General features: G+C 48.4%; 1 protein-coding gene across 1 annotated transcript in view; it reads left to right on the top strand.

Moving 5' to 3' along the window:
- Positions 1-14,691, top strand: part of MBTPS1 (membrane bound transcription factor peptidase, site 1) — a 55,898-nt gene extending 41,207 nt beyond the window's left edge. Inside the window, exons 16-23 of the mRNA XM_081108117.1 lie at positions 222-378; positions 1,112-1,236; positions 1,926-2,003; positions 5,310-5,450; positions 7,356-7,487; positions 8,946-9,072; positions 12,346-12,476; positions 13,845-14,691. Coding sequence (XP_080964243.1) covers positions 222-378; positions 1,112-1,236; positions 1,926-2,003; positions 5,310-5,450; positions 7,356-7,487; positions 8,946-9,072; positions 12,346-12,476; positions 13,845-14,041 — 1,088 coding nt within the window. The 3' untranslated portion in view covers positions 14,042-14,691. The remainder of the gene's footprint in view (positions 1-221; positions 379-1,111; positions 1,237-1,925; positions 2,004-5,309; positions 5,451-7,355; positions 7,488-8,945; positions 9,073-12,345; positions 12,477-13,844) is intronic.
- The last annotated feature ends 8,654 nt before the right edge of the window (positions 14,692-23,345 follow it).

Below are 23,345 nucleotides of genomic sequence, written 5' to 3'. Positions count from 1 at the left end.
GACGTCACAGATGAAACAGGCCACTGCTAGCTGGTGTCTGTGTACCGCAGGGCCGCGATCCTTTCTTTTTCGCCCTCTTCCAAAGTGGTTCGGGGCTGCAAACCAAAACGTTAGAAGCCAGTAACTTGCGGCATGGATGCCAGTAAACTACTGTTTCTGAAACAGTGACATCCTGTCGTCCAGAGGTGAAATTTCTCAGAGCTTGGCATTTTGTCCCTCAGGAACTTTGCTCATGGTGGACAGTGAAGAGGAGTACTTCCCCGAGGAGGTTGCCAAACTGCGGCGGGACGTGGACAATGGCCTTTCGATCATTGTCTTCAGTGATTGGTACAACACGTCTGTTATGAGAAAAGTCAAGTTTTATGATGAAAACACGAGGTACTGATATGAGTTCTATTTGGATAAGAAATTTTACTTTTGGGGAATTAAGTTCTACTTAGCAAATACTTAAAGTGCCTTTTGGCCCATTCGTGGTCTTTTCAGATGTCAGAGGCAGGTTCAGACAGTTGGTTAGAGAAAAGCTTTCTCTTCACATAGTAGCGATGTTCCTGAAAGCTGCTTGTAAAGTCAGTAAAATGCTCATTGATTCCAGGTACTAATTTAAAGGCTTCGTTGTTCCTTGTTGATCGTAGATACTTGAGCTTTAAATTTCTGTTTAGTTCTTTTTCATTCTTCTATTGCTCTGGTACTGAATCTGTACGAATTTAAATGCACCAAAGCACCTATTATTTTAAAACACCTTGTAAGTTAGTTATTAATCAAAGATTCCCAAAGTATTATGAATATGTCATTCCTGTAATAAAGTTTGAATTTTTTCTTCAGTCTGTGATGAACTTAATAAGCTTCTCATCTCTTTTCCTTCACAAACCCCTCAAGGTCTGGGCTTTATGTGCAGTGCCTTTATGTCATGTGGACTGCATTTTATGAAGTAAATGTCCTCTGCACACTGGCTGGAGCATTTATGTAATAGTATTGCTCACACCCAGCATAGTTTCAGCTGCAGCCTCATGGGGCTGGGCTGGATCTGGCAAGTTCAGTTTTGTTGTGAGGAGAGTAAGTGTGTACAGTGTTTCAGTTCCTTCCTTCTTGGCGCCTCCTTGTCCTTTCACAGGCAGTGGTGGATGCCGGACACTGGGGGAGCCAACATCCCAGCTCTGAATGAACTTCTGTCTGTCTGGAATATGGGGTTCAGCGATGGCCTGTACGAAGGGGATTTTACCCTGGCGAGCCATGACAGTAAGGTTCTGTGTTTGTGTTTTCATAGGGCACATTATTCCAGGAGAGCCTACGTTTTAGAGAGGTGGTGTGGTTCCTGAAGCAGGGAGGCTGTGTGGAGAGAATGCTTCAGTGTCTTCCCAGAGGACATCTGGAAAGCAGGGTGTTAGCTACTCTAGTTCTGCCCAAATGTTCAACATGAAAATATTTTATGCAAGCATCTCTAGTTTTAGTGCCGCCTGTAAGATGCTCTATATCCTGTATTTTCCCAAATAGGGAATACCTCATAGGTTCCTGATTATTTATACGATTCTGTTTATGACATAACTTTGCAAATCTCATTTTCAAAGACATTTCCCCATAGATTAGTTTTGGGAGCTAGTTTCTAGAACATTATCTTTTCTTTTTTTTAAGTTTTTTATTTATTTCAGAGAGAAGAAGGGAGAAGGAGAGATAGCCTATGACAACTCTGACTTCTGAAATCTATTCAGAAACTTTATATTAATAGTATTTTGTTTTTCAGTTCAATTTTAAGGTCATTCCTTTTAGTTTAAATATGACCAGGCAATAATAGCAGCTCCTCTCCTAAGATTAAAAACAATTTTAGAAAACATATAATGTCTAAAGAATGCATTTTAGGTAAATGAATAGCTGTTGATAAAATGTTCCATGTTTCTGTGTTCTCATAACTTTGAACAACTGTTTTCTAGTGTATTATGCATCAGGGTGCAGCATCGCTAAATTTCCAGAAGATGGCATAGTGATAACACACACTTTTAAAGACCAAGGTAAGGAATGCTGTTCACATGCTCTTTTGTTTCCTTCTTTCTCTTTTTATTTTAATTAACAGTTTTATTGCATATAACTTAACCCTTTTAAAGTGTGCAGTCCAGTGATTTTTAGTGTATTCACACAGTTGTGCATTCATCACCACTATCTACTTCCAGAATATTTTCATCACCCCGAAAAGAAATCCACATACCCATTAGCAGTTTTGTTTTGTTTTTATAATTTATCATTTTGTGTGGTAACTACTTCTGGGTAGTGGCTCTGGGAGATGCAAAGATATGATAAGATAGCCTCTTGCTGATTATTTGGATATATGTGTATACTGACCACTACAAAATAAATTGAATTTCCCATAGGAGAGGGGCTGTTGAATATTTGTAGATATTCTTTAAAACTACCTTTAAAGTTGCTTAAAATTTGTGTTACAATTTATAAAGTGTTCTGTTCCCATGATTGCCAGATTACTGAAATTTAGAAAAATGTTGACGATGTTTTGATGTTTTTAACTGTGTGAAGGTAAAGAATATTAATTACAGGGTCTTCTCTTACAATTCCCTTAAGAATTTGAAGGAGAAAAAGGTCTTCCTTTTCAGTTTTATTTGTTTGTTTGTTTGTTTGTTTGTTTCCTGAATCCAGAAAAAGATAAATGCTCATGTATATTAGCTACACTGTGCCAGGCCCCATTTTATGTGCTTCTCATGTTTTATTTTTTTCCAACAACTCATATGCACTATCATTAAAACTCACTTTTCAGGCGAGAACAGACGGTAAATGCATCTAAGGCCACAGTGAGAGTTAAATGGCAGAGACTCAGGATGTGAACACATTCTGGCTCCTGAGAATACATGATTCACAGTAACTGCCCTCTGAAATAATTCCAATATTACCATACTAGACCCCCACCCAATTTTCTGAACACCAATTGTGACCCATTTATTATTCTCATAGCATCCAGTTTTATGTGTAGAATGACATATGTTCATGTCCACAAAAGCTATTAGGTGATATCTTCACTCTTAATGGAGTTGTGTTAGAATTACCGATATACTGTTATCTAGAAGTTACTAGAATAATCACAACATCTCCACAAACTTTAAAACTACATCCCCCTCCTAAGTCTCAGTTAATATAAATAAGTTCTTATTATGATACCAGTGTTTCTGATCTTTTCCCTTCCAAGACCTAGGAATTATAATTTTATGTGCCTTAGGCATAAAACAGCTCTGGCCACCGACACAAACATCAAGCAAGGATGAACTAAGGACTGTACGTCTGCTTTGCCCCTGATTGATGTAAGAGCAACACCATCAATAGGTGTCTCCTTGCCCATTGCCGAGGGGTTGGGGGTGTGTGTTCAGTTTTGTTTCTTTAATTGTAGCCAGGCATCACTGCAGAAGGCAGATGCTGCAGTTCCCTCACTGTAGTATCTGAGACACTGTGTTAGTGTCCTGAGCATACCTGCGGAGCAGAGAGGAGCCAGAGCAGCCTGGACTGCCTTCATCTCCCCAAAGGTGGGAAGCCATCCACTTGCCCTGGTGTGGGGCAGCCTTCCTACAGCCCCACACTCCCGTCTCTCTCACCTCGGCCAAGAGTTTGAGACTCTTCTGTGCCCAACAGGACAGGCTTCTGGAAATTTACAGGAAGGATTCATTTTCTTATGCAAGTTGATATTTTTTTAAATTCCAGAATGGAAAACCCCTTCATTGTCAAGTTTGCCATTTTTTGTAATTGTAAGTTAGGAACAGTTTCATTAGTTGAAAATGATGAGAAGGCAGGAAGTATTTCTCACTCATCTTATTTGCAACTGCAAGGTAAAGTTCATTTTTGTATTACCTGGAAGGGCTTTTTCCCTTCATCCAGGCAAGATCAATCAATAGGTCTGTGTTCATAGGGTTATATTTTAACTTTAAGCACATAAATAATCATGTCTCCCAGTCACTTGGCACAATTTATCATGGGTTAGTGATTCTTTCTGAAATCAGCTTCTCACAGAGCCATGCCATTTCTGGTAGGGGTCAAACAGGGGTGACAGCAGTGGTCTTTTGGCCGCTGCTAGTGCCTTGTTTTGTTGGGAGAGGAGTCATTCATTTTGGGGTTCTGGTGGCCTGAAAATAAAAATTACCTTGAAATTCTTTTTAAGGGGATTTTTATCTTCACACAGGCTTTAAGTTGAATGATCTTTTGGACACAAAAGAAATTTGAATATCTGGGTTATGCTGGATCACAAAGGACCTTATTGTGAGAAACAAACTGTGTGAAAACCAGAGGCCACACAGTATGCACCCCCCGTCTCATCTGTTGTACTGTGCTGTCTCCCTCTCCACCAAGAACACCTTGCTGTCTCCCACTCAGTTCCTAGGGGAATTACACATAGAGCAGGAAATGCTGCGCTTTTATAGCCACAGACATTTTCAATGTTACCAACATGGTAAATACTGGCTTTTGATGAAGATGTGCGTCATCTAGTGCTAGGGAACGTGTTTGCTTCAGGGCTAGAGATTCCTAGATTATGCGATGATGTCACTGGCAGTTGCTGCCTGTGGCATTTTATGCATTTTTGACTTTTTGATTCATTAAACATTGTAAATTGTGCCATCTGTTTGGCACAAACAGAGATAAGAAGGCTCTCTGCTTTAGAACATTTGTATTTATGGATTAATATAACAAATATCTTAAATCTAAATTTAAAATATTGTGGGCATATATTTTTTAATTAGTTATGTTTGTCCTAGCTTTCAATAGTAAGACATGAAACTGGATATCAGTATCTGACAATGTCTGTAGATGTATCTATAACCGCCTGGCCAGCTGCCCCGAGTGGATGTGGTCCAAGGACATAAGCCTTTCGGCATGATAAGACAGGACGAAAGTTTGTACTTTTAATATAGAAAGGGAAAAGTGAAACCTTTCAAATTGCAAATACTATTACCACCATTTCAAGTGAAAATGAAAGAGGATGGATATGGATATATAGGGTGTCCCCAAAAATGTATACACACTTTGAATAATTATTAATTCCAATGTTTGTTTCTTTTCAGATTTAGCTCATTGGAATTAATAATTATTCAAAATGTGTATACATTTTTGGGGACATCCTGCATATATACCCATATAAGTGAATTTTGCTAAAACCCAAATTAGTAGCACTTGAGGCCTTGTTTTTCTATGCTGTAAGTTCGCACTGCTGTGATTGAAGAGTGGGTTTTGCAGTGATTTCTTTGTCACATGTCAAGTTAAATGGCAACTGGAAAACAATTTATTCCTCAATACATTTTTTCATTGCTGTTTTTGTTGTGTTGTTGCAGGATTGGAGGTTTTAAAACAGGAAACAGCAGTTGTTGAAAACGTCCCCATTTTGGGGCTTTATCAGATTCCAGTTGAGGGCGGAGGCCGGATTGTCTTGTACGGAGACTCCAATTGCTTAGATGACAGTCACCGACAGAAGGGTGAGAATTGGTGGTGTGGCTGAAAAGTGGATTGTGCTTCATGACTTTGACATTCAAATCCTTTCTCCCCCTTGTCCCTGGAAAAGCACGGATGAGATGCTGCTAAATTAACAGAAACCTACTCATGAGAGCCGGGTGCGGTTGGGGGAATTCCTGCTGCTTTGATTGCTTGGACTATTTTAATAAGTATATAAGTCTGGGTGCATTTAATAAGCAAAATGACATTCATTTACTGCCTCCACTGCCTTCCCCTCCATGTCCATTGTCCTGGGTCCAGCAGGTGCCAAGACCACTGAGTTCAGTGGAGAGACCCTTTGTTGGCTTACTTGGTCTGCCCTGCCGGCTCCCCCTCTGGGCTCTGTACGTTAATGGCACTGCCATGCAGGTGCCCCTCTCCGATCGGACCCACTTTTCCTGGAGGGCCAGCACTTGGTTCTCCTCGAGACCAGGTCATTTTGGCTGTTATGCGTCTTCACCAGTGAGGAGCATTGGGTTCATTAGTGGGGATGGGGTTTGAGGGCAGAGAGGCAGGGAGTAATCCTTAGTGACCCTCCTCTTTTTCAGCATCTCTCTATGCATCCTCCAAATTTGGGGGTTTTGAGCTTGAACACAGTTTATTTTTCTCTTTTTGTAAAGGAGAATGTGAAATGGTGAATATGTTATATCTTTTTGCCTGGTGGGATGGTGACAAAACCAGGGTTAAAGCCTAATCTTCTAACTGAAGAACTGGGCGGAGGGGCGGGCGAGGAGTTACACTGTCACACTGGTGAGCGGTGAGCAGGCTTAGCCGGGAGGAATGAGGCCGCGAGGGCATGAAGGTGGAGTTGTACGGTGCACTTCTACTCTGACTTAAAATTGAAGTTGACTAAATTCTTAGCATTTTATGTAAATCCTTAGAATCAGATTGGTCTTGTTAAAATCAAAAGTGAAGATTAGAGTCACAGTTAAAAGAAGATTAATGTTTTATTTCCACAGAGATCTTTTCTAAGACCTGAAATCTCCTGGTATGACTCTTTATTAAAATTTTCAATGCCTGGGAGAACTGTCCTGGTCTTTAAACTTCAGAAGGGAGCGTAGAGGGCCCTCGGGGCTTTGCGCACTCCACCAGAAGCGCTGGCAGTGGGAGAAGGGCTTCCTGGGTGGGTCATCTCAGGAGTCTCGTCTGGTCAGGCTGGTGTTGATGGGATTTGGAGTGGTCGCTGTGGGGAGTTCGGTGTGGAAGTGGTGATCCCAGGAATAGCAACAGCGGTATCTCAGTCTCCGGATAGAAAGAGGCCATCCACATGGCTCTGGGATGGAAGTATGGGTCACAGCCCAGCACCTAGACTCCCTGTGGTATCTCCCAGGATCACTGAGCATTTTCTGCTTTTAAACTTGGTGGTTTGGGCCCACTGACTCAGAGTGCAGTCTCTAAACCCACGTCCCTGTGGTCCCGGCTCTGCCCTCACAATCAGGGTCCTTCCCCAGGACAGCCTTCAGGCATTGACAGAAGTTTCAGCACCTTACTCCCCTCTCTTCTTGCCTGGAGCCCAAACTCTGGGTGGTTCTTCTCTCAGTGGGTGTCAGGTGGTCTCGCCATCCCTGAGTGAGCTGTGTTCTGCCTGGTCGTGAGGGCCCGGAGCCCAGTGGTGCTCTAACAGTTTGTCCAGCCAGTGCCCATTGTTGCTGCCCTGCCTGAGCCCTGGGGCAGGCTTCATGAAGCCCACGGCCAGGTCGTGTTTCTTGCTGTCCCCTGCGGCTGGCGCTGACCATGGAGAATGCACGTTTCTCAAGTATAGGGTTTATTCTGATCTAATCTTCTCCCCTCTCGTTCCCTACCCCTTTATTTTGAGGGCTTTTATTTTCCTGTAGAAATTCATTTTTAAAAAAACTAATTCATAAGCAGCATGCTTGTTGAACCCACAGACTGCTTTTGGCTCCTGGATGCGCTCCTTCAGTACACATCGTATGGGGTGACACCTCCCAGCCTCAGTCATTCTGGGAACCGGCAGCGCCCTCCCAGCGGGGCGGGCTCGATCCCTCCAGAGAGGATGGAAGGTGAGTGGGCTGACAGGTGCTCAGTGTGGGGGGATTGGGTGAAGCTTGGCTCAGGCTGTTTCAGGAAATAGTCATGCCTGCCAGAAAATGGAGCCAGTTAGGGGTGCCTCTGGTTGTTTTTCTTAACAACTGTGGACAGAATAGGGGCCAGTGGCTCTAACCTGGGGACAGGGTCATTTTCCTGTGAACTGAATGGCCATGGACTGAGGGCCTCAGGTGCCATGTGCTTTCCCATGCTCACTCCTGGGTCCTCACAGTGCTCCAAGTGGATGTTTATCTCCCACTCTTGCAGACCAAGATCCTGGCTCCTCCCCAGGGAGGAACAGCCAACATTTTGTTGTTGTTGTTGTTTTGTTTTTTATTGATTTCAGAGAGGAAGGGAGGGGAGAGAGAGAGAGAGAGAATCCAGTGATGAGAGAGAATCATTGATCGGCTGCCTCCTACACGCCCCACACTGGGGATCGAGCCCGCAACCCAGGCCTGTGTCCTAACCAGGAATCAAACTGTGACCTCCTGGTTCGTAGGTTGACGGTCAACCACTGAGCCACGCCAGTCGGGCTACAGCCAGTGTTTTTGAGCTCTCACCAGGTAGCAGGCACCAGGCCTGGGGTGCTTTACAGATTCCCTCACTGGGTCCTCTCAGAACCCTGTGAAAATAGATAGTATTCTTTCCAGTTCACCAATGAAGAAACAGGAGCTGAGGGAATTCAAGTAACTGCTCGAGGCCACCAGTGGTTATGCAGTGGAGCCTGAAGAGAAGGTTCTGTGGGACCTGCGGCCTCGCCCGCGTGGTGTACAGCAGGCAGGGCTGATCTGCATGCTCTCGTGGCCCGAATGTTGTGATCCTCGCAGCGCTGTCCACAGAAGTGCAGTGTGAGCCACAGGCGTAATTCTGAATTTCCCAGTGGCCACATTAAAAAGGTAAAAGGAAACAGGTGAAATTCACTTTAATAAAATACTTAAGTCTAGTACACCACAGTATTATGTAAATATGTAACATCCCATTTCAGTTGCTCAATAGCCATATATAGCCAGTAGCTACAATATTGGACAGCACAGATAAAAGTAGTTTTGAACTTTGAAGATGCAGATTTTTTTGGCCTGAAAATTAAATACTTCAAAAGGGAAAGAATTTCCTATGAAGAGTATCTGTAAGTTAGATTCCTCAAGTTCGCCTGGTACATGTAATTACAGTCAGTAAGGTTGCTCAGCCACTGCAAGCCTACCGCGTGGCCACTTTAAAGGGAACAGCTGTTCTGTTTACTCCCCTTCAGCAATGAGCACACATCACTGGGTGGCCCAGTCAGGTCTTACTTCTGAAGCACCTGGAAGACAGGTTAACAGAGCACACAGTGGGCACGTTGGCAGGAAAGCAGACAGATAAGTAATGAAGCTTCATTTTTCCCCTGGCACTTTCATAACATCGATCGGTTCCTGCTGTCGGTTGACGCTGCCCAGGGAACCACCTGCACCGGTATTCCAAGGTCCTGGAGGCCCGTTTGGGGGGCCCGGAGCCTCGGGCTCTGCCCGCCTGCCCACACCTGTCGTGGGCCAAGCCACAGCCTTTAAATGAGACGGCTCCCAGGTTAGTGTCTTCCTGTGCTTTTCCACCCCTTCTGCAGCGTTTGTGATTCATTACCTTTATTAAAATAAGAGAATGGAATTTTACTGGCATTTTTGTCAAATCTTCTAGCTTGTTGCTTTGTGGTGGTTATTTAAATTAGTGACCTTTAGAATTGTGCTCTCTGGTGGTATTCTGCATAAAGAAGTACTTTGGGTAATTAGCATTTCCTTAGGTTTGGTCGATTCTTGCTCTAAAAGCTGTGATCCAATAGTGATTTTTTTTTTTAAATATATTTTATTGATTTTTTACAGAGAGGAAGGTAGAGGAATAGAGAGTTAGAAACATCGATGAGAGAGAAACATCGATCAGCTGCCTCCTGCACATCTCCTACTGGGGATGTGCCCGCAACCCAGGTACATGCCCTTGACCGGAATCGAACCTGGGACCTTTCAGTCTGCAAGCCGACGCTCTATCCACTGAGCCAAACCGGTTTTGGCAATCCAATAGTGATTTAACTTGAACAGAAGCTCTGGGTTTGGGATCCAGGGGTTGAGTCCTTCCTGTTTGCAATGTTGATTCTGAAATACAGATGGGTCCTTTCTTTTGTCATGCCCAAGGGGCTGGGACTGCTTGGGGTAGATCCGGTCTTTGGTTGTAGCTTGGCTGAATGTGCGTCTGTGCCATTCTCCTGTGCCTGGTACAGGTGACCTCCTACCACAACAGGGTCATGTGGGTACACTTCTGTGTGTGATGCACAGACATTGATCTGCCTGCTTCTCTATCTTACTATCGAACTTGACCTTCTAATTTGCGTCATTTCTTTTCGGAAGCCAGTTTGAGTTATCCATGGACAGTATCCTGCTCTGTCAAGGAGAACGGGGATTTTCCTGACTGAGGATCCTGGCACAGTGAAAAGGGGGCCCATGTCCCGGGCACAGGACATGGGGTAGTCTCCCCCTCCCTCTCCTTTGAGTGGTGCTGTGAGAAACCGCCTTCCCCTGACAGGCAGCACACCGCACGCACATTGGCGGCTGGAGCTCCCCTACAGCCTTCAGGCAGCTTCTCCCTCTAGGAAGGCTTCTGCCTTCTCTCACCCACCAGGCTGCCCACTTTGCTTGGGTCTCAGTGTATACAGATGTCAGTGTGGCTAGGGGGCATGTGGCAGGGGACAGAGGACCACCATCTGTGCTCCAAGCTACCAAAAGGAGGAGGCCTGCACAAGGCCTCGGAGCCGCCTCTGCTCTCCTGCTGTCAGGAGCAGCAGCACTGGGTTCAGCACTCACTGACCATCTGTCCTTGTTAAACATGCTCCATAGAAAGCAGTGGCATGATAGCATCATCATCTTGTGTTCCCATCAGCAGTTTTCCTTCTGAAGCTGTAATTACTGAGTACTTTTCCATTTTAGTTAGCACCCCGTCATTTAAAATATTCTGAAAAGATTCCATTTTTACATGTCATCTATTTATAACGCACCATCATCTAGCTTTCTGACCAGACTTTAATTCCAGCTGTGATCAGCAGTTCGTCTTCATTGGACAGTCGTCGTCGGCTAAAGTTCCCAGCACCCACTTATTCTTCATGATGCTGGGCAGGGCTCAGAAACGGTTAACAGCACCCTTGGTCTCTGCCCGTCCATCAGCGCCAACCTGGCCCACCAAGGGTGCCGGTAATGTGCAGCTCCTAGAATGTGGTTTTCACCGTCGCGCTCAGGAATTCCTTCCACACACACTCATAAGGCTTCACCTTTAGCTCACATTTCACGTCTTGTTGAATATTAGTCTCAGTCCTCAGAGACCTAGACCTGCATTGAGTCTCTGAAGAGAGTTGGATAATGTCAGACAGCTGCCCAGAGCCCTGGGAAGGCCCAGGGTCCATCGTCAGTGCCGAGTGCCCGTTTCAGGTCCATCTCTGAAACATATGCTCTTTTTCTCAGTGTCTTTGCTGAGCATAGGGGTTCTTAGAGCAGTGACATGAGTGTCACACCCACTGGGAGCTCCCTGCATCAGAACGCTGTAAAATTCTCAATGGTACCGTCATGTACTGTTACCACAGTTGCATAACTATAAAGTGCCATCACCAGATAATTAAATTCCAGAACAGGATGTCACCTATGAGAATTAAAATACAGTCCCATATATATTCAGCTACAGAGTCATAAAGCTTAAATGTCATTGATTCTATAATTTAACACTGTCAGTTTAATTTTCAGACTGATAGAGCCTGAAGTGAAAAGTTAAATCACACAACGTAGAAAGGTTGTAATACTCATTGGCATTTTCCAGGCAGCCGCCCAGGTGGAAGTACACGATAGTAGTTTATCTCTTTCCTATACAGAAATCCTCTCCACAGACCTAGTGTCTGCAGCTTCCTGCTGACCTCACCTTGATTGCTGATAGAACTGAACATCTTTGCTTTTACTTGGCCGAAGTAAGGGAATGAATAAGAAGCAGAAAAGCAGGAATTCATAATTCGCGAACATATTTAATTCTGTCCCTCACATTGGCCAGAACAGTCTTCACATTTTTTTGTTTGCACTCTCTGCTCTTATATCTGGGTGTCCTCCCCAGCTCTCCACTGCTCTTGGCAGCATGTCGGCCTCTCTGTTCTTCAGGTCTAAGTTGTATTGGCCTGAACACGTCCTTCTGATCTCAGAATTAATAGTAGCGCTGCGGTAACGAATCCAACACATTTCACAGCCCGTGTTTCCTTCCCTCACTGTTCTCCAGGGGCCAGGCAGGTGCTCTCCTCATTCGCCTCTCTCAACTCCTGGGTTCCTGTGTCTGCCTTATTCTCCCTCCTGATGATAGTGCCCTTGAAAGGAGAGACAGAGTCTGGCTCCAGCACCAGTGTAGCCACCTTTGCTGTTGGTTTGCATTCACTTGAAAATAGCTCCCGCCTCCAGTGTCTCTGGCAGAGACCCCCAGGTGCCTGTAGTCCTGCCTGTGGCCACAAAGCCCTGGTTGAGCTCTTGCCGCCTGCGAGCACCTTTCAGAGGTTAACATGGTGCTTCCCCTCCCAGTGCTCTGAATTCCCCAGGCTGCAGTGTTATAAACCCAGCAGAAATGCTCCCTGCTCAGATATGAAAACCTCATGGGTGTGGACTTGATCTTGACATTTCTGTCTCAACCTGGAAGTTGTCACTACAGCTGTTATGCAGTTGCATTGAGGTTGATGTAGATGGACATCATTTCAAATTTCTCTTTAAATAATTTTCTGTTTCTTAGGTATTGGGTAAGCTTCCTGGGGTAGTACAGTTGCTTATTTTTATTTTGTTTTAATCCATTTTCCTGAAGTAATCTTTGGAAACATCAGAAGCTACTCTCCATTGACCTGGACAAAGTGGTATTACCCAACTTTCGATCGAATCGCCCTCAAGTGAGGCCCTTGTCTCCCGGAGAAAGTGGTGCCTGGGACATTCCTGGAGGTCAGTTCTCAGGTGCTTCCTTACTGTGCTAAGTCACACTGCAATGGTTCAAAGGCTCTTCCTCCCCGCGGTGGGCTGGATGGCTCCCATCTTTGCCTTCTTGAAAGCTCTGGTGGTATGAATCAGGAAGGCCATAAGCAGGCCTAAGAGCAGCACACTGTCCTCTCTCTCGGAAAACTCGACCATGGATTTTCGGATTTGAATTTCTTTTATTACACTTCTTTTAATACACTTCAGTATTACACTTTAAATTTTCCCAACAGAGTAACTTGCAGATTCTTATTTAAGTTCTACAAACAAAATATACCGCAGGAGATGCCTGTCATCAGCTGGTTTTTTGTCTAAGCCAGCAGCTATAGCCACCCTGGCCCCTGAGCCCTCAGCCCAGAGGTCTCCACCAATTCTCTGCCCTACCCCACCTGGGTCAGACCTCACTGGGTCTGATCTGATTTTGTCCCCTCACCCTAAGTGACATCTAGTGTACCCACTACAGAGAATGGCTTTGGCCTGACTGGTCTGTCTGGGACAGGTTCTCCCTTACCTGGGACAGTTGGTACCAAGTCACTCAGCAGTGAGCAGGCGGCACTCTCACTCTGGAAAGGGTTTACATCTCCCAAGCGGGGTTTCTTCTGGTTCCATAATTGGCCAGAAATTCTGGGGATCTGAAAGGGGCACCACAGCCCATTCATTTCAACCCTGGGAGCTTTGTGTGGTGATGCCAAGCCTCCGAGGGCCTTGCCTGCAGGTCCTGGGATGCACAGAAGACAGTCATTTGGAACCCCAGCATTCCTGAGTTACGGAGTCATTTTGACTGTAAAGCAAGGGTTCTCCAGTGGCCACTGTTAGTTTCTGACCACGTGTCACATCTGTGCAAGGCTTTCCCAGGAGGCTGGGGCACAGCCAGCCATTCTTAACTTCCTGCCTGGCCTCCTCTCTCTTCCTTCCACTCAGCTAGGAAGGAAGCACCCTCTCTCCTCCCCAGCATCCATACTTATCCATCTTCTGTTGTTTTTGAACAAAAAGCAGCTCTGGGCAGCCCTACTGTAGGGTGCCTGTGACCGGAGAAAGGCCAGTCCTGGTCTTTGTCTGAGGTGAGCACAGACCTCACCGTACCCGCCCCCCCAGACATAGGCATGCACACGCACACCCACACCCACACTTAGAAGCTGCCAATCTGAGAACGCACCTGCAGGTTGCTTTGATTCATTCTCTGTTAATGCCCTGGGTTACTTTAGCTAAGGTTTAAAAATTATGTTTGCCCTGCAAGCCCAGCTAATGAAATTAGTTAGCATTTGTTCCTGATGAGCCTGCCTCTCGTGGGAGAAGAGGCTGTGGTGTTACTGATCATTCACTGCTGTCCCCTTGCAGGGATCATGCCTGGCCGCTACAACCAGGAGGTGGGTCAGACCATTCCCGTCTTTGCCTTCCTGGGAGCCATGGTGGTCCTGGCTTTCTTTGTGGTACAAATCAACAAGGCCAAAAGCAGGCCGAAGCGGAGGAAACCCAGGGTGAAGCGCCCACAGCTCATGCAGCAGGTTCACCCACCAAAGACCCCGTCTGTGTGATGACGTCAGACTACTGACTGTGAGAGCCAGAGAGAGCCTTTCCTGGCAGTCTTGGTGGGCAGGCGGAGCTGGGACGTTTCTCGAGGGGCTGCCTGCTTACAGGGCCTTAGTCTTGGCTGCAAGCGTCCTAGAGGCTCTTCTACACAGGCTTCCCCTTGTGATGCCGGAGGCTCGTGTACCTCTCCGTGTGTCCCAGGCCAGGGTCCCTCAGGACGGGGACTTCATCCAGCCGCTGCACCAAAGACTTGGAAGACATCAAAGGCGGGCCGGGGTCTCCAGCCCGAGAGGGAGGATATGCTGTTAGACAACGACACAACTCTGACCAAGCTAAGATATGCGCATTATGGCTATTTTCTATATTTATTGTTGGGAAAAGTCACTTTAAAGACTTGTGCTATTTGGAAACAAAGCTATTTTTTTTGCCAATGGAATGCAGTTTTTTACTATTCCATCATGAGGAATAACAGATTCCATGAGCTCCTTTTTGATGAAAGGACAGACTGAGATTTGAAGGCAATTGCACAGATCTGTGAAACATAGACCTTCGCTTTATTTTTATAAGTCTCAACTGCCATCATGTTTTGTAATTTGGGGTCTTGATTTCACCATTGTCGGTGAAGAAAATTTTCAATAAATATGCATTACCTGTATGAAGCTGAAAGGGATTGTGTCACGGGCTCTGTTTTCTCCTGTCCCATTTCTCTTGGGTGATAGCCTGGAATGGGTTCTGTATTAGCCTGTTAATTTTTGTTGAATAACTCATGTACTATAAAAGTCTCCTTTTTAAAGGAGTTTTTACAGTTCAGTAGTTTTTAGTATATCCACAAGATCATGCAACCATCACCCCCACTATTCTAGAACATTTTCATCACTCCCAAAAGAAACCCTGTTAGCAGTCAACCTCTATTCCCTCCCCCAAAGCCCATGGCAACCACTAATTTGCTGTCTATGGACTTGCCTGTTCTGAACATTGCATATAAATGGAACCATACAACATATAGCTTTTGTGACTGGCTTCTTTCACTTAGCATGTTTTCAAGACTCATGAGAGCAAGTCAATACATTGTTCCTTTTTATGGCAGAATAATATTCCATTGAATGGATAGACCTTGTTTTGTTTATCCATTTCTCAGCTGATGGACATTTGAGTTGTTTCCACTTTTTGGCTATTGTGAGTAACACTTTCTCTGAGCATTTGTGTACAAGTTTTTGTGTGCACGTAAGTTTTCATTTTTGTTAGGTAGATGGAGTAAAATCATGTAGCTCCTATGTCTGTGTTTCTGAGGAATTGCCGAACTCTCTGTTTCCAAAGTGGCTGCCTCTTTTTACATTTTCACCAGAGTGGGTGAAGGTTCCAGTTTCTCCACATCCTCACCAACACTTGTCACTGTCCATCTTTTTTATTCTAGCCATCCTGGTGTGTGAGGTGGTATCTCATTGTGGTTTTGATTGGCATTTTTCTAAAGACTAATGATATTGAGCATCTTTTCATGTGCTTCCTGGCCATTTGCATATCTTCTTTGGAGAAACGTCTATTCAGAGCCTTTGCCCATTCTTTTATTGGGCTGCTCTTTTATTAGTGACTTGTAAGAGTTCTGTATATTTTCTAGATACAAGTCTCTTACCAAAGACACATGACTGCAGATCTTTTCTCTCATTCTGTCTGTTTTGTTCACTTTCCTGATGGTATCATTTGAGGCATAAAATTTTTTTCATTTTGATAAAGTCCATTTTATCAACTAGGTGTCATTTCTAAGAAACCAGTCTAAGGCAACCTGTTTTTAATCCCTGCCTGACCAGTCTGTATGTCGACTGGCTGAACATCAGCCTTCCCATCACAGGTGGGGACAGACGGACTGGAAAGGAGGTGGTAGAGGCCATGTGGGATCAGGGTGCTGATGAGATTCTGGGGGAAAAAGGCCCAGGGATGAGGGAGCAACCATTCCGGCTCGGCTCCTGTGATGGGTTCTCCTTAGCAGGTCATGTTGGTGACCTTGCACTTTTAAGTGCACTCTGTGGCTGCTGTTGGTTTGAGGCTTTGGAGAAATTGCCAAGGGCCCCACAAAGCTTTCCCATCCCAAGCACCCTGAAGACTACAGCGTGCTGCCCTTAGAGATGGGCTGCGGATCTGAGTGTCACTCCCACATGTCAAAACAAGGGCTTGCACACTATTTGCTACGGAGCCTCTGGTCCCCCTGCCTACCCTCCACAGCCAAGGTCACAGCCCTTCCTTGTCCCACAGGGGAGTGAGGACATGGCCCCAGTGTAAAGCAGCAGGTTGCAGGGCTGGTACAGGCTGGAGCGCCAGGCCCTGTCTCAGGGACAGCACATCTTGAGTTTCCTGGAGAAGCCTGAAATCTGTGAAACCTCCCGTTTTAATGTTGGCAAATGATAAATTAGAGAAAGTTTTGTGTAGACTAGGCAAAGCTTCTCCATCTCTGTTGTACAGTTATCCAAACACCAGAGCGGGGTGACTGTGGACTGAAGTTCTAGTGCCCATGCAGCACTGAGTTCGTAGTCCCTGCTGGCTGCAGCCTCCGGCTCACCAGTCTCTCTCGAACTTGGATGCCTCACCTCCAAATGATGGTGCTTGGACCCGGGGTGCCCCCTGTTCCTGCCCGAGGTGTATGTCTACATGTGTCACTTGCCTTCGGGACTGGCTCTCCTGCCTCCCCCCTTCCCTGAGCCGAGGCCGCTCACTGCCCTACTTGCTCACAGCAGAGACGGGTCCTGCTCTTTAGATGAGGTGGCCCTGTCAACCCCAGGAGTGAGCACACTCATGGCGTATTTGTCTCGGTGCATATTTGTAGGGCCATGTAGTTGGGACAGGTGAGGACAGGTCAGGACAACCACAGACTCCCAGGCGGTAAGGCTAAGTCAAGAACAGAAGAGAGTTGTTACGATACCAAGATTTTTAGGGGCCTGTGGTTACTGCAGCTCCAAGAAGGGAACCTGCACGAGGGATAATCTCACAGGGTGAAGTTCAGTAGCAACACGTAAAGGCTGGTTGGTCTTTGAGAAAAGAGCAGCTCTGTGCAGTCCTGAAACCCTGGGGCAAAGGAAGGGGTGCCTGGGACGGGCAGCAGTGTGATGTGTAACAGAAAACGAAGGTGGCTCCTTCCCTGTCCAGCACTGCTAGGAGCTGGGAGCCAGACTCACTGCGCTGCGTGCAGTACACGTATGCCAACACGGGCGAGGAGGCATCACTGGCGCCATTCACAGAGGAAGCGACAGCTGGTATGAGTACCTTCCAGAATCCACAGTGAGCAGTGCAGGCAGGATTGGCACAGAGCCTGAGTGCCCACCTCTGTCCCTCCGGCTGGCATCTGCATGACGTCCGTGTCTGCCTCATTTTAGGGACAGTGACATTGGGAGGATGGCTGGACAGGGGTCTTGGGACAGAGTAGAGTCATGGGAGCACTGCCCAAGGAGACAGGCCTTGTCAGGAGGTTGCCATGGGATACCTGGCCCACCTGAGAGGAGTGTTCTAGGGAGGATGTTACCGTGCGGGGCACAGGTGTTGACTGCGGCTCTGGCCCTGGGTCCAGTTCCAGCCCGGCCACTTCCTGCTCGTGGGCCTTCACTGATCAGGCCCTGTGCCACTCTACAGCCACGTGCTGGCACACCAGCGCCCAGTTATGTCAGCCCCTGTCAATGGTAGATCTTGGTGACAGATGTACTTGAAGGCTGTGGGCCTGGGCCAAGCCACCTCTCTGCTTCAGGGAACCTTTCCTTCTGGCGTGTACTCTCACTGTCCTAGTGGACAATTATATCTTAAACACACAAAACGAAACGACCAACCCATAGCGATCATAGATAGGCCGTGGGGGCCCTGGGCACCAAGAGGGGCCAGGTGTGAGGTTGGGCCCCAGGACTCACCACTAACCACTCTCTCCCTGGAAAGTTAGGAGGGGCTCTGACTGCAGGAGCTTGAAGGTGCTGCACTCCCTCAGCCCCACCCAGTGCCGGGGACACGCAGGTCTGAGACCTTCCCTGTACGTGCACTTGTCCATCTTGTGCTCTTACAGGAACAAGCCCTGTGCACGAGGAGCCTGAGGGGGCGGGAATGGTCCCTGCCATGGGTGAACCTGCCCAGCAACCATTTGCACTGTGTCTGCTCACCTGTCAGATGGACCAGTTTAAAAACATTATGCTAAGTCCAAGGAGCCAGACACAAAAGACCACACAGTGTGTGAGCCCATCTATGAGGACAGGCATACCTGTGGTTGCTTAGGGCTTGGGGAGGGGGTGACGAGGAGAATAGCTACGGGTATGGGGTTTCCTCTGGGAGAGATGAAGATCTTTTGTAAGTGGATAGTGGTGGTGGTTGCACAGCATTGCAAATGTACTGAATGCTACTGAATGTCCATTTTAAAATGGTGAATTTTATGTTCCACGGATTTTGCCACCAAGTTTTCCCAGGGGATTCTGTGAACCAGCAAGATGGAAGCCCCGGGCTTGGAGACCTGGAGAGGCTCCCTGGGGGTCAGGACCCAGGTGATGCCCCTGCAGGGGCACTGCGCCCAGAGCTGGCCCTCCTCCAGGCCTGTGACTCCACCTCTCTCCGGCCGCTGAAACCTCCGTGGCGTGTCCCCAGGATGCGGTGAGCAGGAGGAAGGCCAGCAACGCAACGTTGAAGACACCGCCTTATCCTTCCAGGTGCAAGTCCCTCCTTCACCCAGAGCAGGACTCAGGTCATAGCTCTGGCACCAGCCCCTCTTTACAGGGGGAGGTGGCAGCAGGACTTGGCAAGGCCTGTGCCCTGGGCCGTGTCTCACCTGGGCTCTGCAGAAGAGACCCCTGCTGTGGAGGCCCGGGGTGGGGAGCTCAGGGTGCTGGTGTGTCAGTTTCCAGTTGCTCCTGAGATAGATCACCACAGATTCGTGGCATAAAACGACACACAGATTCCCCTACAGTTCTAGAGGTGGGAAGTCCAAAAATTCTCCCTGGGCTAAAATCAGGTGCCCCCGGGATGCTCCCTCCGCAGGCTCCAACGGAGACCCGCTCTCCTGCCCTTTCCAGCTTCTATAGGCTTCCCAAATGCCTTGGCTTGTAAGCCCTTTCTTTATTATCACTCCAACCTCTGCTTTTGTCTTCACTTCGCCCTCTCCCCTCTGACCTCTGACCTCTCTCCTCCATTTCTGTTTTAAGGACCACTTGGATCATCCAGGACACTCGCCCCATCTCAGGACCCTTAACTTGCTCTCATTTACCAAGTCCCATTTGCCGTGCCATTCAGCCGAGGACATCTTCAGGGGCCGTTGTTAGCTGACCACGCTGGGTTTCCCTGTCCCTTCGCTGTCGCATGTCTCTCGCAGGAGGACTTGGGTCCCTCCTGGTTAACGGCCACAGATCGAGCTGCCTTTTTCAAAGTCCACGGTTCCTGTCATCTGGAAACCTTGAGGCTTTACTCCTTTAGTGTCTGGTTTATTCCCACATTTTATTAAGCTGCCTTCAGTGGGCCAGGCCCAACAGAAAGCTGCAGGGAAGAGGGGACTGCGAGCTCAGGGACGGGTCAGACAGGCCCCCTGCCTGCTCAGAACTGTGGTGCTCCACAGCACGCTAGCGTGTCCCGGGAGCTTCACAGGAACTCGAAGCCCACCTGCCCAACCAACTTCACCTGCAGCCCTGATGGTGGGTCCGGCATTGGCAGTTGAAGAGCTCCTTGAGCATTCTGGTGTGGCCAGGGGTCAGAACGCTGTTCTCGAAGCTCAGAATCAGGCAGAGGGAAAACACATAAGTGTCAGAAATGGAATGTGATGTGTCCTTGCTTCAACAATAGCTAATAGGCATGCCTACTTCCGGGTCATGAGCGTTCTCACTGAACCCTCCCACAGCTTTGCAGGGTAGCACTGTTATCACCCCATTTCACAGGTGACCAGCGAGACCCCGGTCACAGTCAGGGAGTGACAAGGTCACCCTTCAGCCTCAGGCACTCTGGCTCCTGAGACCTGTCTCCACGCTTGGGAAACAAGCTGCGGTCACTTTCTCCTGGAACTTTCTACCTGTCTCCGACCCATCGTACTCTGAGGAGTAGGAAAGGAGGGACAGAGGGAACAACCCTTGATGACAGTTGCTCCCCTGGTGGGGTGACAGAGCAGAAGGAAGATGGCTCCTGAGTGTGGGCAGGCGCTGGGCTAGGACACCACCTGCCTCATCCTCCAGGGCACCCGTGTGCCCTCTCACTGCCTTCCTGTGCACGGGAACGCCTGCCGCCCACACAGATGGGCCCCGCAGGGCGCTTCTCTGCTGCTATGAAAGGTCACCCAGCCCTGGGATGCTGGCAGAGAGAGCATATCAAAGCCCCTCAGAATTAAGAGGTTTTCCCATTGAGTGGAATTTCACAGCCCAGTGGCCAATTTCTAAGTCATGCACATTAATGGGCAGCTAATGAGGGACCCAGGCAGGGACAGGGAGGGGAGGCAGCTGAGATTAAGGAGTACGAAGCCACAGCCGCTGCTCTCTCCCTGCTTTGGGGTCAGCTTTGGGAGAGAAGGTAGAAGGTGGGTCTGCCTGGGAAGGCCTGGGAGAGCCTGTACCAGCCTTGCTGCTGCAGACCTCCACCTGCTGCCACAGCTTCTCCCTCCCCACCATGCCCACGCCCGCCTCAGGCCCTGGTGCAGTAAGAAAGCCCTTTCCCAGGTGCTTTAACCTGGGTCTCCACCCAAGGAACCCGACCCCAGAACACCTTGGCCTTCCTGGGAGCATCGGTTCGTTCCCGGGGCTGAGCCTTCGAACAGGCACTCACCTCTCCCCGCCTCAGAGTCTTCCCTCCTCTAAGAAGCTCCTCCCAATTTCCCTCCCTCCTGGAGTCTCATGGTCCACTCCCCACTCCGCTCCTCTGAATCCCCGGGGCCGGGCATGCAGTAGGTGCTCAATCAATCAATCAATCCGTGTTTGTCAAATTACTGTCTGACTGACTGGTTGAGAGCACAGTCAGACCCCAGGACTGTGGGGTATGGTGTGCTGAATGGTGACCCTAAAAGACATGTTCGTGCCCCAGAGCCTGTGAATGTGATCTTATTTATTTATTTTTAATATATTTGTATTGATTTCAGAGAGGACGGGAGAGGGGGAGAGAGAGATGGAAATATGAATGATGAGAGAAAATCATTGATCGGCTGCCTCCTGCACGCCCCCTCCTGGGGATCGAGCCCACAACCCAGGCATGTGCCCTTAAACAGAATCTAACCCAGGACCCTTCAGTCCGAAGGCTCTATCCACTGAGACAAACCTGCTAGGGCTGAATGTGATCTTATTTAGAAAAGGGTCTTTGCAGGTGTAGGATAGGATGTGGAGATGAGATCATCCTGGACTATCTGAGGGAGCCTAAATCCAATCACCACAGTCCTTATAAGAAAAGGAAAGTGTACAGACACGGGAAGAAGGCCACTTGAAGACAGAAGCAGAGGTTTGAGTGATGTGGCCACTAGCTAAGAAGCCTGTGGAGCCCCCAGAAGCTGGCAGAGACAGGAAGATCCCTCCTCTAGAGCCTTTGGAGGGAGCGTGTCCCTGCTGACACCTAGACTTCAGACTTCTCGCCCCCAGACCAGTGAGAATAATGTGTGACAGCCGACTCAGGAGAGTAACATGTCTGGGAAAGTATGTGATGTTCCTTTTTGTCTTTTCTGGAGGCTGTGTACTCATCCCGCCATCTATTCACTCACTCACTCAGCCCTTCCTGTCCAGGGCGCTGTCAGGGTCAGGGCATGGGGTGGGAGACAACATGGCATTGCAGGCTGGGATGGCACCCACTCAGGGCTAAAACCCTGCCCTGTCACTTGCCAGTGAAGACCTTTTCTTTCATTAATTTTTTACTTTGATTTTAGAGAGGAAGGAAGAGAGAGAGAAACCTCAATCGGTTGCCTCCCATATGCACTCTGACCAGGGATCGAACCCACAATCTTTTGTTGTACAGACAATGCTCCAGCCAACCAAGCCACCCGGCCAGGGCGCCGGTGATGACCTTTTGAGCCACTGGCTTTCCCTGCCTGAGCCCGGTTCCTGCTCTGTGAGCGATGGCAGCACCCCCTTGGGATTGGGTGAGCGCTGGGTCACAGTGAGCACTGCTCCCCTGGAGGCAGAGTAAACACTGCTGGAGACAGGCCCCCCCCCCCCCCCCCCCCGCTCTCAGCCCCTCGGCCATAATCCTGCTCCCTTCTCCCTGGTGCATGCTGGGAGGCCGGCCGCACTGCAGGTCAAGCGTTTATTGACCACCTGTTGTGCGGAGCCTGTAAAGGTATGAAGAGAGTGGGCCCCAAGGAAGTGACACAGTTAGAAACTTCATGGAGAAAAAGTGTGGGGCGGATCTGGTGTCCTGCAGATAAGGGCTGATGGGCTGAGGCTCTGGGCATTGAAGATGTTTTTAACATGAGGCAGCGGTTCTCAAAGTGGGGTCCCCAGCCCAGCAGCATCAACACCATCTGGGAGCTGGTTAGCAAAGGCGATTCTCAGACCCACTGAATCAGAAACGCTAGGGATGGGCCCCCACAATCTGTGTTTTAACACACCCTCACCCAGGGTTTTGAGCCTTGGGTACCGGGGATAAACAGTCACATCTGAATTCAAGATCTGACTCTCCTAGGCCTGCATTTTCTGGAACAGGACCATTTTTTATACTCTGCCAGCTTAGTTGGCAATGTGTGGGATCAGATTGGTGGTCTCTACTCAAAGGGTGGCCCGGGGACCAGCAGCACCTGCCTCCTGGAGCTTGTGAGAAATGTGATTCTCAACTCCTCTCAAGATGGGATGAATAGGAATCTTCGTTTTAACAGGAACCCCAGGTGATTCTGTGCACGGTCAATGGAGATCTTCTCCACGGTGTACCTGCTGCCCGCCTGGGCCTCTGCCTGCCTCCGTCTACAGCTTCCTGCAGCCCCTGTGAGGCAGGCACACAGACCCCCTGTGCGGATGGGCGTGGGGAGATCATTGCTAACAGGTGACACATGCTGCGCTCCAAGCTCTTTCCTGCCCCCTCATACTGAGGGTCTCAGGCATGGAGGGAGGAGGCACTGGAGAAACTGACCCGGATCACTGCATGAGATCACGTGTGCCCCGTCCTTGATCTCTCCCAGCTGAGCTCCCTCTCCCACTCTGCAGTTGGGTAAAGCCACGCCTACAGGGAGGAGGGGAGGGAGTTTTCAGACTTCCTCAGGCCAGAAGTCTCAGAAGCTGCAAGTTCTTGGGACAGATGGCCCTGACTTCAAGTCTCTGCTCCCCTAGGTTTTGGGACATGACCCAAACACATGCTCTTTAGGGCTCCCTTAGTTCACGACTCACTCATGACCCACCCTTGCAGAGCTGG

The sequence above is a fragment of the Myotis nattereri genome (genome assembly GCF_964212035.1).
Source record: "Myotis nattereri genome assembly, chromosome: 15".
NCBI classification, from domain to species: domain Eukaryota; kingdom Metazoa; phylum Chordata; class Mammalia; order Chiroptera; family Vespertilionidae; genus Myotis; species Myotis nattereri.
Note: the sequence above shows the minus strand (reverse complement) of the source record. Positions and strands in the feature narration are given on the sequence as shown.